The 13,945-nt window shown below is 34.5% G+C and overlaps 1 protein-coding gene across 1 annotated transcript in view; it reads right to left on the reverse strand.

Annotated features, from left to right (window-relative positions):
• Positions 1–1,386: 1,386 nt before the first annotated feature.
• Positions 1,387–13,945, reverse strand: part of LOC148942512 (ubiquitin carboxyl-terminal hydrolase 4-like) — a 124,728-nt gene continuing 112,169 nt past the window's right edge. Inside the window, exons 17-18 of the mRNA XM_089102139.1 lie at positions 6,141–6,338; positions 1,387–1,531 (exon numbers count right to left, since the gene is read on the reverse strand). Coding sequence (XP_088958265.1) covers positions 6,204–6,338 — 135 coding nt within the window. The 3' untranslated portion in view covers positions 1,387–1,531; positions 6,141–6,203. The remainder of the gene's footprint in view (positions 1,532–6,140; positions 6,339–13,945) is intronic.

A 13,945-nucleotide genomic window follows, 5' to 3' on the forward strand; every position in this document is an offset into this window, starting at 1 on the left:
GAGTGAGTGTGGTAATTAGAGGCATTAGCCTGGTTTCTGTAGGTAGTAAATTACTTAGTATGATGACACTTTTTTAGAATGAGAGATGCTGTAGACAAAGTTTTAAGAGAAGAACAGTGCGGTCTTAGGAAGCGTAGAGGATGTGTCCGCCAAATTTTCACTCTTAGATTAATAATTGAGAAGACCTTGAGTCATCAACCCTCATTATTTCTCAGTTTTATAGATTACGAGCAAGCGTTCGATTCAGTTGACAGAAGAGTTTTAGAGAAGGTCTTATCATTGTATGGTAATTCAGACAAACACATTAAAGTGATTTGTGCGTACGAAAACAACACTACTGCGGTTAAGGTAGGAAATGAGGTTAGCAGCAGGTTTTGTATTAAATCAGGAGTTAAGCAGGGTTGTGCTTGGTTGTGCTTTATATGGATCATTTTGATGGACATTTGTCTTAAGGAGCACAGAAAAGGCAATGGGAGAACATGGAATCAAATGGGGAAGAAAAACTTTTCTGGACTTAGATTATGCTGATGATTTAAGGATCCTAGATAAAAGTGTGAGCAAAAGGAATGAATTTTTAGGGGTTTTGTGAATTCAAGGTGCTAGAATAGGTTTGAAAGTTAATGTTAAGAAGACTAAGTCACTAAGGCTAGGAATGAGTGAAGATGAAAAGGTAACGTTGGGTAGAAAAAAGATTGATCAAGTGGACCGCTTCACGTACCTTGGTAGTATTATTAGTAAAGACGGTGGGAGCTGTGAAGATGTTAAAAGTAGAATAGCCAAGGCTCATAGTGATTTTTCGCAGTTCAGAAATAGTTTAGAAGAATAGAAAGATAAGTCTCCAAACCAAGATTAGAATTTTGTAAGCTACAGTGATGACAGTGGTCAAATATGGTACCGAAGCACGGACGCTCCGAAAAACGGGGGAAATTTTTTAAATATTTTTCAGAGAAATTGCCTACGGGTTGTTTTGGATACCCAGCTGACTGACCGTATTTGAAACAGCAGGCTGTACAAAGAGTGTGGTTTAATCGCGCTTTCTAGGGCTATGATGAGAGAAAGGTTGAGTTGACTAGGGCACGTTCTGCGGATGAAGGCCAACCGTCTAGGGCTAAATGGGAGGCAGGTCGTCCGTGGTTCGGATGCGAGGATGTCGTGTAGAAAGATTTAAGAGAAATGGGAACTTCCTGGGAGGTAGTAAAGAGGCTTAGAATAAATTAGGATGAAGGAGGAGCGTGCACAGCTGTGTTGGCCTCAGGCGACTTGGTGCTGCAGTGAGTTGTTGGTAGTAGTAGCAGTTCATATAGAAGATTTTTTCCATCTTTAGCCGAAGCTGTAGAACTTGAAACCCTGGCTACTCCACGATTCTTGCTATAAAAAAGAAAAGAAGAAAGAGGCACCAGATTTTAATTGCTATTATTTAAATACACAACAGGCACTATAATTTAAATTTCCAAAATCCGATGAATATGCTTCTAAATAAATGAAATCAATATTTTTTTTCAAATATCCTGAACAGCACAGGTGCCTTTACCTGAAAATAAGGGAGAGGTTTATAAATACAAAACGCATTAAAGGTTAATACAAATCAATACAAAGAAATACCGCTTTTCCTACTAATAATATCCCTAGTATCATTTCAAATATCCACAGCAAAAGGGAAATATAAAGCCAAATAATGACATTGATGCTAGAGACGAATCATAGATTATTAGTTGGATAGGCAATCAATTGATTCTTGGTTGCACCAGACACAGGCGGTTTTAAGGTAGGGAGGGCAGAGGGGGCACTTGCTCCGGGCGTAGAAATTTTAGGGGCGCAGAATAAAAACAAAATAATCTAACAGTTAGTCAGTTCCTAATTTTGGATATTTTCATTAAACAAAGTAGATGGCGCAGTTAATAAATTATTAATTAATTGAGAGAATAAATTGAAATACAAAATCACTAAACAATAATAATTTAATAATAGCAATTAAAGAAACTAAATTAAAATAATAAATAAATAATTTAAAAAAAATAATAAAAACATTAATAATTTTGTAAAAAATTGGCCTAAAAATGTTGTGGGAGACAGGCATGGGTGCTAATCAAGATTTTACGCTAATCAAAGCTGGGCCTCTCTTGCGCCTCGAGCATAAGAGGGGCCAGAACCGCCACTGACTAGAAATGAATCTCTATTCTCATCAACTAATTTTCTTACGAGACTTTTAATTAATACGCAAGGGAATGATACATTCCACAACATAACCGCCATTACTGCTCACCACTCAGATAATTAATTTACTGTAACTGAATTAAAATGCACAGAAAATGGTCGATAACTGTGCTTAAACTCTTGACACAGTGAAGTAGCAAGGACAATGAAATTGAAATCAGAGAAAACAACAATCAATAGGTGGTACAACCGCCATGTTCAATAGCGTTATTGAACAAATATCGCCTGTGGGAATATGCAAATTGCAATCTGATGGTTTGGACCCCCCCCCCCTTTCAAATTTTCTCTTCGAATTCGTAAAAACGTAAAAAAAATGCATATAAATTTTTTTTTATCGATTTTATATTATTTTTCTTTAATATAAAAAATCACCCCCCCCCCCTGAAAAAAATCCAGAATTTTGAAAAATACAATGAAATTGAAATTTGTTTGTTAGCTAAAGCAAAAATTTATACAGGCGTTTATACGTCTTTCAAAATTACCTTAAAAAGGTAGGAACAATCGCAGCTCATAAAAACTGTAACTTTCCTGATTGCTACTGCAAAAAACAAACTGCAATAAATTTAAGCTCTGCATTAATACGGATATTATTAGATTTGTTCAAAATTAATCACTTCAAATTACTAGTTAATTGACTTACAAAAGCCTAGTTTCAGAAAGACCAATGAGGCTATCCTATTCTGTTTTATTTATCCCTTAAGTTGACTATTGACATATTAACAGAGTCCTTATTTCCTTCTGATTCAGAAAAACACTTTTATTACTTAATATTTACATATTCCCATTAGCCGATATTTGTTTAAAAGCCCTATTGAACCTGGGAGTTGTACCAGTCTATCGACTATTGCTCAACTATTAGATTCAGATAAAGTGGACGTTACAGCCGTTTGGTTGGGCTTGTTTGTAAACGAAAAAAGTTTCATTTGCTACCTTTTACGATTCGGTGTGACAACAAAAGAATTTACTCAACGAAAGTGTTTATTGTTGTATAATAACCTAAAGAAAAATCACGGGAATTCTCGGTTTTCAAGTATGAATAAATCGAAGATGCAGGGGCACCAATTACGGGGGAGGGATCACCCCTTCCAACCTAGACTTTGAAAATACCTTCTTATTTCTATTTCATAGCCATTTCTATATTATCATAGCTAACTAGTCGCCTGTGTGAAGATGGAGCCAGGGGGTGAAAAATATTTTCATTTAATGTCTCTGGTACTTCAATGATAAATACTTTTATTTTGCACTTATGCAGCTTTTGGTAGTAGCGGATGCCGGGAAGTGGATAAAGAAAAATATAGAAGCGGATGGCCTTTCATCACTATTGATTACCTTTATTTTTTTTTTTACACAAAATAGACATAACTTAATAACAGTAAAAAAAAAAAAAAAAAAAAAAAAAAAAAAAAAAAAAAAAAAAAAAAACAGTTCGGAGTTAAGAAAAGTTAGCCGTGATACTATTATTCTTATATGTAAACATAGATGATATCCATCTTATTAAACGAGCAATAATTATATATATATATATATATATATATATATATATATATATATATATATATATATATAAATGGCACCGAGAGAAAACAAAAAAGACAGGTTACGACTTTAGAGAAATTTTTCATGCCCTTAATTTTGGAATTCAATTTTATTCATCATTATTCGATTCTTCAATCGAATAATGATGAATAATGACTTCTTCAAACTTATTCGAATTAAACACCGAATTCAGACATCGAGATTGAAATTGATTCTTTGTTTTTATAAGATTTCTTTTTAATTATATTTCTTGTTTGTTTTATTTTTAAAGTTTGTTTTATCTATACGTAGTATAAAATATCTAGCAAAATAATCTTATAAATTTATATAAATTATAAATATAATGAAAATATAAATATATTATAAAAATATAATATAAAATGTATATTTTATGAGATTTTTACTTTTACATTACATAATATAAAAAAATGTAAATAAAAATTTGAATAAATTTGTCCAGTACAATAAATAGTAAATTGAATCATAAGTGAAACCTGCGGTTAAAATGAAACCTGCCATAAATGAAACCTGCAGAAAAAAAAAAAAAAAAATGAAACCTGCGGTTAGAAGAGAACCAACAGTCAAAATCACAACGAGTCCAAAAAGAAAACAAATCCTATAAAAAAGATGATTCTTTGATGCATTAACAGGAAGGAGGAATGGAAGTCAGGCCAGAATTTTTTTAATTCAATCAAAATTGCTGATTTGACACCTTATGATTTAAAACTACAGAATAATGGTCTTTTTTTCATTCAGCGAAGCTCTCCTTCTTAATGAATAATATTGCTACTTATTACTCTACTAAATATTCCTTTTTCTTCGAATTCCATCTTATTCATCATTACTCAATTTAGTCGAAATTATGATTCCTTCAATTTTATTCGAATTACATATCGAATTCGAACTTCAAGACTGAATTTGATTCTTTATCCTTTGTTTATAAACAAAGACTTTTATAAGACTTTTTTTTTAATTATATTTTTTTGTTTGCTTATGAAAGTTGGTTTTGATGCAAGCTTAGGATTCCAGCTATAGCCTACATAAGGAAACAAGTTAAGAAAACAATTCTTACTTCATAATATGCAGAAAAAACATTTGGAGAAGGAGAGCCTTTATCTTAACTTCTTTTACTGTTGTAAAATTTTTCTGACAAATATCTGAAAATTAAACATGGATTCGACCGTATTTTTCCGTTTTCAAATACTCTATTTATATGATTACATACCAACAAAGCCATCTAATTATTTCTCACAAAAACTTATCAATAAACAAATAGGGATACATTAGGTTAGGATTGAATGGCGTTTGGTGGTTTGTTTATAGACGCGTTTCAAGACTTCGAAAAAAGACACAAATATTTATAAATGTGATAGAAAACTGGATGTACAAGGAAAGAAGTGAAGATAAACATGGAGGAGAACGTTCCTCCTTGAACGGATGTACAAGGAGGAGAACGTTTTCCTCCTGCAAAATCTGTTAACTATGATTATTCTGCATATTATGAAGTAAGAATTGTCTTCTTAACATGTTTCCTTATATTTGAATAATTATTAAACTAAGTTCACCACCAAAAGATCAACCTTTAAATTGACACTTGGCAATTTTTCCGCCTAAATATTACATCCTTTGGGAAATATAACGTACCCACCCCTTCCTATCTATTCATTTTGAAGATTTTGACGAAATTACGCCAGTGTACGGTGGTATATTAAAAGTCTTTGTAGGTAAGCCGTCGCCCAATATTTATAAATTGATTGACATTTCACTGGAGAATTTTAATTGGCAATAATTGGAAGGATTCTTCAGTAACATAACTTTAAATGTGCACAGTTTCAGTTGTTGAAATTGGGGGAGAATCAGTGGAATGGGTTGGGGATAAAATGGGCAAATTCTAAGTAATACTTTTCCTATTTTGCAGAGAGGATCCTCCATACTAATCTTTGGAGGGAAGGGGTCCTTCTCCTATGTGCAAATATATTTGAATAGGAAGATGAAAGCACCAAGGGTGTTTTTTTTTTTGGGGGGGGGGGGTTGATATAACTTTATATTTATTCTTAAATTTATCTTGTATTTATTTTGTTTCCCCCAATAAAAAATTTTTTCCCAATCATTGCATGTGATTTTTACTTTTAAATTTTGTTTTATCTTTTATATTTGTTTTACTTACTTTTATTTATTTACTTGTTTTTACTTTTTATTTACTTAATTTTTTTACTTCTTATTTATTTTATTTTAAAATTTACTTTAAAATTTATTATTTATTAATTTACTTTATTTATTTACTTTAGTTTTTATTTACTTTTATATTTGTTTTATTGTTTTGTTACATAGATAGTTATTAAAATAAGTTCACCACCAAACATCAACCTTTAAATGAAAGAAAACGTTACCTAAACTAAAAAGAGGTTGCAGGAAGGTAGAATCACAGTTCATTAGCGGGCAAGAAAACGAGGTTAACATTGGTCCATACTATTTTCATCTTCACTTTCTATCTTAGATGAGGTTACCACGTCTGTGATGCCTGGACGATTGAAGTGAGAACTGTCCGGGTCCCTCCGAACGTAAAATAAAACGTATCCAGCCTTAGTCTAGAAAAGAAAGGAAACTCGTTAAAATTTTCCCTTAAGACTCTTTAAAATTAGACTCGTTAAGACTCGTTCCTTAAGACTCGTTCCCTTAAGACTCGTTAAGAAACTCGTTAAAATTTTCCGTGCCATGCTTAATGGTATGAGATAAATTCGAATGAAATATTATAATTTATATTTATTCTTATGATATATTCAATATAATTTGATGAGCATATTTATAGGTTTTAACTTAAAATTTAATTTAATGTTTTTTGTTCTGAATTTTAGGGGGGGGGGGAAATCCTCAAATCACAGCAAATTGAAAACACTTTTGAATTAAAACAAAACCAAAATTGCAGTAAAGAAACAAAGGGAAGAATGATAAAATATAATAGCAAAGAACAAAAAACGTGTAATTGCATTTGCGATTAGGGAGACAGGGAGAGAAAAACAGCTAGACATGGAGAAAAAGAAACGAGTAAAGGAGAACCGATTCAGTAAAAAGAAAAGACAGAACTCGTTGTATTTATAACTTAAATCGTATTTATAACTTATAATGTATTTATTATATATTATTATAAAATATATTATAATTTATTATAAAATGTATTTATAACTTAAAACAATGTTGCGTGTAGATACAATTAATATAAGAAAAGGAAACGATCAAAGATGGGGTTTTTAAGGCCAAACGAGAATACCGAATAAACAAACAAAGCGGATATTTTGATCGTTTCCTTTTCTTATATTATGGCAGGCCAATGTGGTTTAAGAAATTATCTTAGATACAATTAAAGGTAAGACCTTCATGCTCTAGCACTGAAACTGCTTGCCTTTACTTCACTGCAACATATTTGCAGCCCTATTTATATTTTCAAAAGTAGGCGAAGATAATAAAACATGATAATACTAATATCAAACAAAGAAAGGGCAATTTTAGGTAGAAAAGGCTTAACTTATTTTTCTTGATTATGAAGGAAACAAATTGTCAAAAATAGTTTTAAAACAGGAAAAAAGGAGAATCTTGAGTAGAGGATATTCTATTTATTTTCTTAATTATCAAAGAAGCAAATTTTGGAAAAACAAATAAAATGGTTTTGAAACAAAGAAAGGGCAATTTAGTGTAGAGGAAGCTTTACTACATTCTGAAAAAAAAATTTAATTTAAAAAAGGGAGCAAATTAAAAAAAAAGAAAAAAAAACAATTTTGGTAGAAAAGGTTTCCCTTATTGTCTAAATTTTGAAGGGAGCACGTTTTTACCTATTTTACAATAAAAAATCACAGCTGGGTCAATAGAGGAATTGCTTAGTAAAATTGTAGAAGGAAAAAGGGCAATTTTGTGTAGAGGGGGTTTCATTAAAATTCTTGATTATGAAGGGAGCAAATTTAAAAAAACAAAAACAATCACACTTTGAAAAATAAGAAAAAAACTCTTATTTTCTGAATTAATTTCAGAATTTTTTTTTCCACAAAACAAGTTTTTCAAAGAGAAGTAAAGAGTTACATTAAACCAAATATGAACAGAGATAAAGTCAAAAAAATTTTCAAGCGTAATAATACCATAAATTAACATCAATAAATACATGAAACCCACAAAGAGTAGAAGTTAAAAAGATAACTGAGTCAATTTCAAAACGAGTAGACTCGCTTTGAGTCTAAAACAATTCTTATTTCTAGCTGCGAGTTTCTATGTCTCATATTATATATATATAAATAAAAATCATCATGATAACCAAGACTACAGAAAAAAAGACAAATAATGCGGATTGACAGTCTAATATATAGTACAGTCATTCTAAGCTTTAACCTCAAAGAAATTGCAACAGTTTTGATTTTGGTACCTTTCGAAGCGGCAAAAAATTGTCTACAACATACAAGAAGTCGGCCAAAATCGGACGAGGCAAAATAAACCGTTTTTCGTCTTTTTTTCTAAAATGACGAATTTTTAAAAACCACTTAATTTGCACGTATAGAAAGTCGGTATTAGGTAAATCTGGTAGATATTAGGTAAATATTACGAATATTCTCTTCGTTTTTGTTTTGAACGCTCGTATTCATTCTGCTCAACAAAGTCAATGACTATTTGTGTATCTTTGTAGTCTCTCTGCTGCCTTGTTGGTCACTTGTGTGATACGAAAAATTCGTTACTTTTGCATCAGAAGATTATCATGAGCAAAGGCTAGACATCCCATTACCCACTGAAGTATCTGTACTTCCGTCATTCCTCAACCTCTAATCAATCTGGTTGCCGTTTTCAGACTTCTTTATCAGTTCTTCCTCTATGACCAAATCTGTAGATAAACTGAACCAAAATATGTCCAGGCTTCTCACAACGTGCAAGACTTTTTCAAAAGACTGGAAGTGTTGGGCTTGTATGTTCACGTCCGTTGATCTGCTGTAGGTACAGGCTCGCCCTCTTTGTATAGTCGTTGTGACCAGCTGCTGCGAGGTAAGGGAGTGTGTCGGAAACTGTTTGTAAATGAAGTTTCCATTGACCTGTACATCCATCTCTGAGGAAATTTCGAAAAATGGCAACCATGTCCATTTACAATATCCAAAGTTTTCCTGTTCGATTCTCATGACTTCGCTCTGATTTAAGAGCCGACAGAGAAGCTTTGACTTTCATGAGACTTGAAGACTGGGAGAAATGTTCAAGAGAAGCTCGCCCATCTATAATTTTCTCATATAGGTCTTGATTTCACTAAGCTCAACCGTATTCAATGCAAGTTCTGTATTTAATTCAAGTTCTGAATCTGAATCCTCGTCTAAATGTTCAATTATTAGAACCGGGTGAAACACAGTATCGATAATGGTATGGCTCATAGTCCTTTAGAATTGGTCTTACCACTTAGAAGATGTGGAACCGTATCAGAAGCCTAAACCAATTCAAAGATTTCTTCCAGTCCAGATCCATCCATCAAAGATCCAACTGCACCGACAAAACTCACGAGGGTGTAGAATCCTCCTAGTCCAACCACTACTTTTGCAACTCTTCTTCCAGGTACTTCTGCAGCAACAATCTCCATGTACCTCCACCACAACGGCCGGTCAAAGATTACGATAAAGGTCAAAGGTGCCAGAAAACAAATTGACCTACCTAAAGCAGTTTTTGGAATTTAACTTTTGAAAGGATCAATCAACCAAACTAGGAATTTTTCCTTAAGGCATGAAGGCTAGATGGCACTCTAACTAATTTTTGTAGAATTTTTCACCAAATGGTGTCCGATTAATTGAGAGTGTCTGGTTCAACCTATAAACGACTCAGGGATGGTCAAAAGACAGAACTGAGTCCATATTTCTGATCTATGTTCCAGATTTTCCTACCACTGACTTTTTTAAGTTGCAAGTTAATTTCCTTTTTGTAAACTCTTTATTTTAGAAGAAAAGACGAAAAAACATCAATTTCGCCTCAACCGATTTTAGCCGATTTTTATATGTTGTAGAGAAGTTTTTTTCGGTTCGAATGGTACCAGAATCAAAACTTTTGCAATTTGTTTGAGGTAACCCCTAAAATTAATTTAAATTGACTGTACTATATATACTGATACATTCTTAAAAGTCTTAATTACATTTATGAGATGTCGTATTGACAACAAGCATGCACTAGTACCTTTGGGTTAGTTAATACAACATAAGCTTTCTATAGTAGGTTTCTACTTTATATCCTATTCTAGTCCTTAAACGTCCAACCTTAGGCAACTTGGATTATTTTAACCACCTGGAAAGACGTAAACTATTTGATTTGGTTTAATAGTAGCAATAATAATAGCAGCAAAAGTAGTAGCAAAAGCAGTAGTAATACTGGTAGCCCACGTAGTCTCAGCTTAATAACCCAAGGGGTTGCTCGGATACTGCTAATACACCCCTTTACTAACCCATATGTACCTAGTTTGTTTTGATTTAATTCAACACCGTCATCATTATTTCCTGAAAGTTTTACTAGTTCACCAAGCATAAGCTATAGTAGTAGTCATAACAGCAGAAATAATAGTATGAGCATTAAGACTAGTATTAGTGACAGCAGTAGCAATATTAAAAGTAAGCACTAATAGTATTCATCTTATGTCTTTCTAGTCTAGTCCAACATCCCCTCGTCACTAGAGCCTCCCCTGGGGGGATTAGGCAGTCCACCCGGGCGCCATGGATTGGGGGCAGCGCGGCTAGGAAATTGCCCACTTTTTTCCCTTTGATTCGTTTTTTTTTTGTCAATTTTTCCTATTTTTCACTTTGATTTTTTTGCTTATATTTGAGTCGGGAGGGGGCGGGGACACTGTAACTAATTTCTGCTGGGGCACCACCAACCGTAGGAACAACTCTGCTCGTCACACCCTGATAGTCTCAATTTCATACTTTAAGCCGTTTCTGAGGTAATGCCTATAAACCCATTTGATAACATGCATGCACATAATGCGTTTTAATTTAACCCAACATACCCTCAATAGTCCCTGAAAATCCAACATTAATACCATTAGCCTTAGTAACATAAGAACAGTAGTAGTAGTATGCACATAGTGCATTTTTATTAGTTCAACATACCCCTGAAACCTTGAACCTAATACTCTAATACATAATACACACAGTACGTTTCAATTTAATTCAATATACCCCACAACATTTCCGGAAAATTTTGTCTTTAAAACCCATAGCCTTAGTACTGGGATTGGTAGTATCAGTAAAATAGTAGTAGAAGTCTGCATATAGTGCCTTTGGTGGGTTCAGTCTAACCCTCAACGTCCACTGAAAGTTTTAGCTTAATCCCGAAGCTATTCCTGAAATTTAACTCTTACGACCCCTTAATAACCTGCATCTACACAGCGTGTTTCGATTTAGTTCAATATCTTCGTCAACATTCTCTGAAGTTTTACCATAATACCCATAGCTTCAGTAGTACTAGTAGTAGCCGTCGTCGTAGTAGTCGTAGCAGTAGTAGCAGTTGTAATTGCAGCAGCAGTACCAGTTGTAGTGGTAGCAGCAGTGGTGGTATTAGCATGCAAATAAAGCCTTTTGGTTAGTTCAACAGCCCCTTAACACAGTACGTTTTGATTTGGTTCAAACTACCCCTACATATTCTCTGAAAATTTCACCGTAATATGTCTAGCCACAGTAGAAGTAGCTGTCAGAGCAGTAGTAGTAGCAGTATTAGTAGCAGCAGTAGTATGCACATATTGCCTTTTGATCAGTTGAACATTCATCTCATCATGCCCTGGAAGTCTCAACTTACTACCCAAAGATATTCCTAAGATATTGCCGATTATCTTATTCCTAAGATATTGCCGATATCTTAACACAGGTTGTCCTTTGGACAACCTGTGTGCACATAGTGTGTTTTAATTTAGTTCAACTCCCCCTTCAACATTTCCTGAAATTTTCATCTTAATACCCTTAGCCGTAATATTAGTCAAAATTGAAGTAGTAGTTGTAGTAGTAGTGGTAACAACACCCCCGAGTCTCCAGTTGAGTCTGGTGTTAAGTAGGGATGCCTCCTATCGCCCAAATTATTCAACTACGCGATAGACTAACACCAGACGCAGGATCTGGAAAAGATACCTCTACCTAGATTTCAAGGGCTAGGGGAGTCTTTACCTGTCTGAAAAAGGCGCTATGAGCCAGACGTGAGATCTTGACAAAACCGAGTCAGAGTCAACATAGAATCCGTACGAATTATACTACTGTATGCCTGTGAGACATGGCCACTCGAGGCTGAAGAGACTAGAGCAACTTTTATTTCAGTGTTTTTTTTTCGGGTTTTTGTCCGGCAGGGAGTAATACATTAAATAGTGTTTTTAAATGAGAATTTTGCTTATTTATTTATTGTAGCCTGTTTGTAAAAAGAAATAATAAAAAAAAAAAAAAATAAAAAAAAAGCTGGTTGATCACCACTGCCTTTGCTATATACTTTGAATGTACAGATGGTCTAGAATTCCCAATAAAGAAGTAAGAAGCCGCCATGGCCAGTCTGAAGAGCTTCATCATGATCAAAAGACGTTGCCCCAAAGTTACGATAAGTCGAAACGTCCTCCTCTGCGAGTCAGTACCCCCCTGGAGACGACATCGAGGAGGACGAAAGGGAAATCCTTGGCAAAACTCAAAGAAGGCCTTGAACCATGGGGAGGCTTCTGTAAGCATGGTAGGAGATGGGACAGAGACTGCCTGAAGATTCCAAGGGAAACCGCAGTCGACAGATCGAAGTGGCCGTCGGAAGTAATTCCGAAGTCCATTGGTACAGGGCGGGACAGTTCTTCGTCTCATTCCCGCAGAAAGTAAGTAAGCAATAGCAGTAGTAGAGTACACATAACTCCTTTTATTCAACTGACCATTCCCCTGATCATTCCAAAGAACCAACCTAATACACAAAGCATTCCTGAGATCAAACTTTTGACAACCTGCATGCACAGATAGTGTTTTAATTAAGTTCAACTTTCCCCTCAATATTCCCCAAAATTTTCACCTTCATACCATTAGCCTTAGTAATAGTAGGAGTTCTAATAGTTGCAGTAGGAGTAGTAGTAGTACCCCCATATTGCCTTTTGGTCAGTTGAACATCTCTCTCACCATGTCCTGGAAGTTTCAACTTAGCACGCTAAGGCATTGCTAAGATATTACCGATGTGCCCTCTTGACACCCGGTATGCACATAATGTGTTTCTGTACAGTTCAACTTCCCCCTCAACATTTCTTGCGGTTTTCAACTTAATACCCTCAGCCTTAGAAGTAGTCACTACAGAAATAGTAGTTGGTATAGCAGTTGCAGTAGTAGATGAGGTAGGAGTTGTAGTAGTAGTAGTAGCGCGCACATAATCCCTATTGGTAAACTGATCATCCCCTGAAAGTTTCAACTTAATACTTTAAGTGATTCTTCAGATACGCCTCTTAGACAACCAGCTAGCACTTAGTGTCTTTTGATTTAGTTCAGCACCCCCCCCCCCCTTCAACATTCCCTGAAAACTTCACCTGAATGGCCTCGGCCTATTTGAACATGACAAGTCAAACCCGCCTCCGGTTTCCAATAACAAATACTTTACATAAACTATGAAAGAATTGTATAACTTACAGCCCTTGTCCCAAGACTTTTGCGGAGGAGGGGGAGGGGTGGTGGTGTTATTATTGGACATTTCAACTATGCCGGGCTAGTTGCCCACCAATCTATTTCTACTCTCAAAAAAGGCACTGAACTTTCAATTTCCAATCAAATGAGCCACTTCCGACGTTTCTAAGGGCAACTCTTTCGAAAACCAGGAATGAAAGGACAATTTTGATTAGAGAAGTTTTCACTTATTTGCTTAACTTTGAAGGGAGCACATTTTCGACTATTTTATAGCTGGGGCAATACAGGAATTGCCTTGCAAAAGGAAAAAAAGGGCAATTTTGGGTAGAGGGGGTTTCATTAACATTCTTGCTGGGGCAATAGAGGAATTGCCCCAATAAAAAAAAACAATAAAGAAACAAAAAACAATAGTTTGAAAACCAGGAAAGAAAGGACAATTTTCATTACAGGAGGTTTCACTGATTTGCTTAATTTTGAAGGGAGCACATTTTCTCCTATTTCACAATGAAATATTACAGCTGGGACAACAGAGGAATTGCTTTACAGAATTACAAAGGGAAAAAAGGACAATTGGGTAGAAGTTT

The sequence above is a fragment of the Artemia sp. Qi Xiang Cuo genome, chromosome 16 (assembly GCF_049724085.1).
Source record: "Artemia sp. Qi Xiang Cuo chromosome 16, ASM4972408v1, whole genome shotgun sequence".
NCBI lineage: Eukaryota > Metazoa > Arthropoda > Branchiopoda > Anostraca > Artemiidae > Artemia > Artemia sp. Qi Xiang Cuo.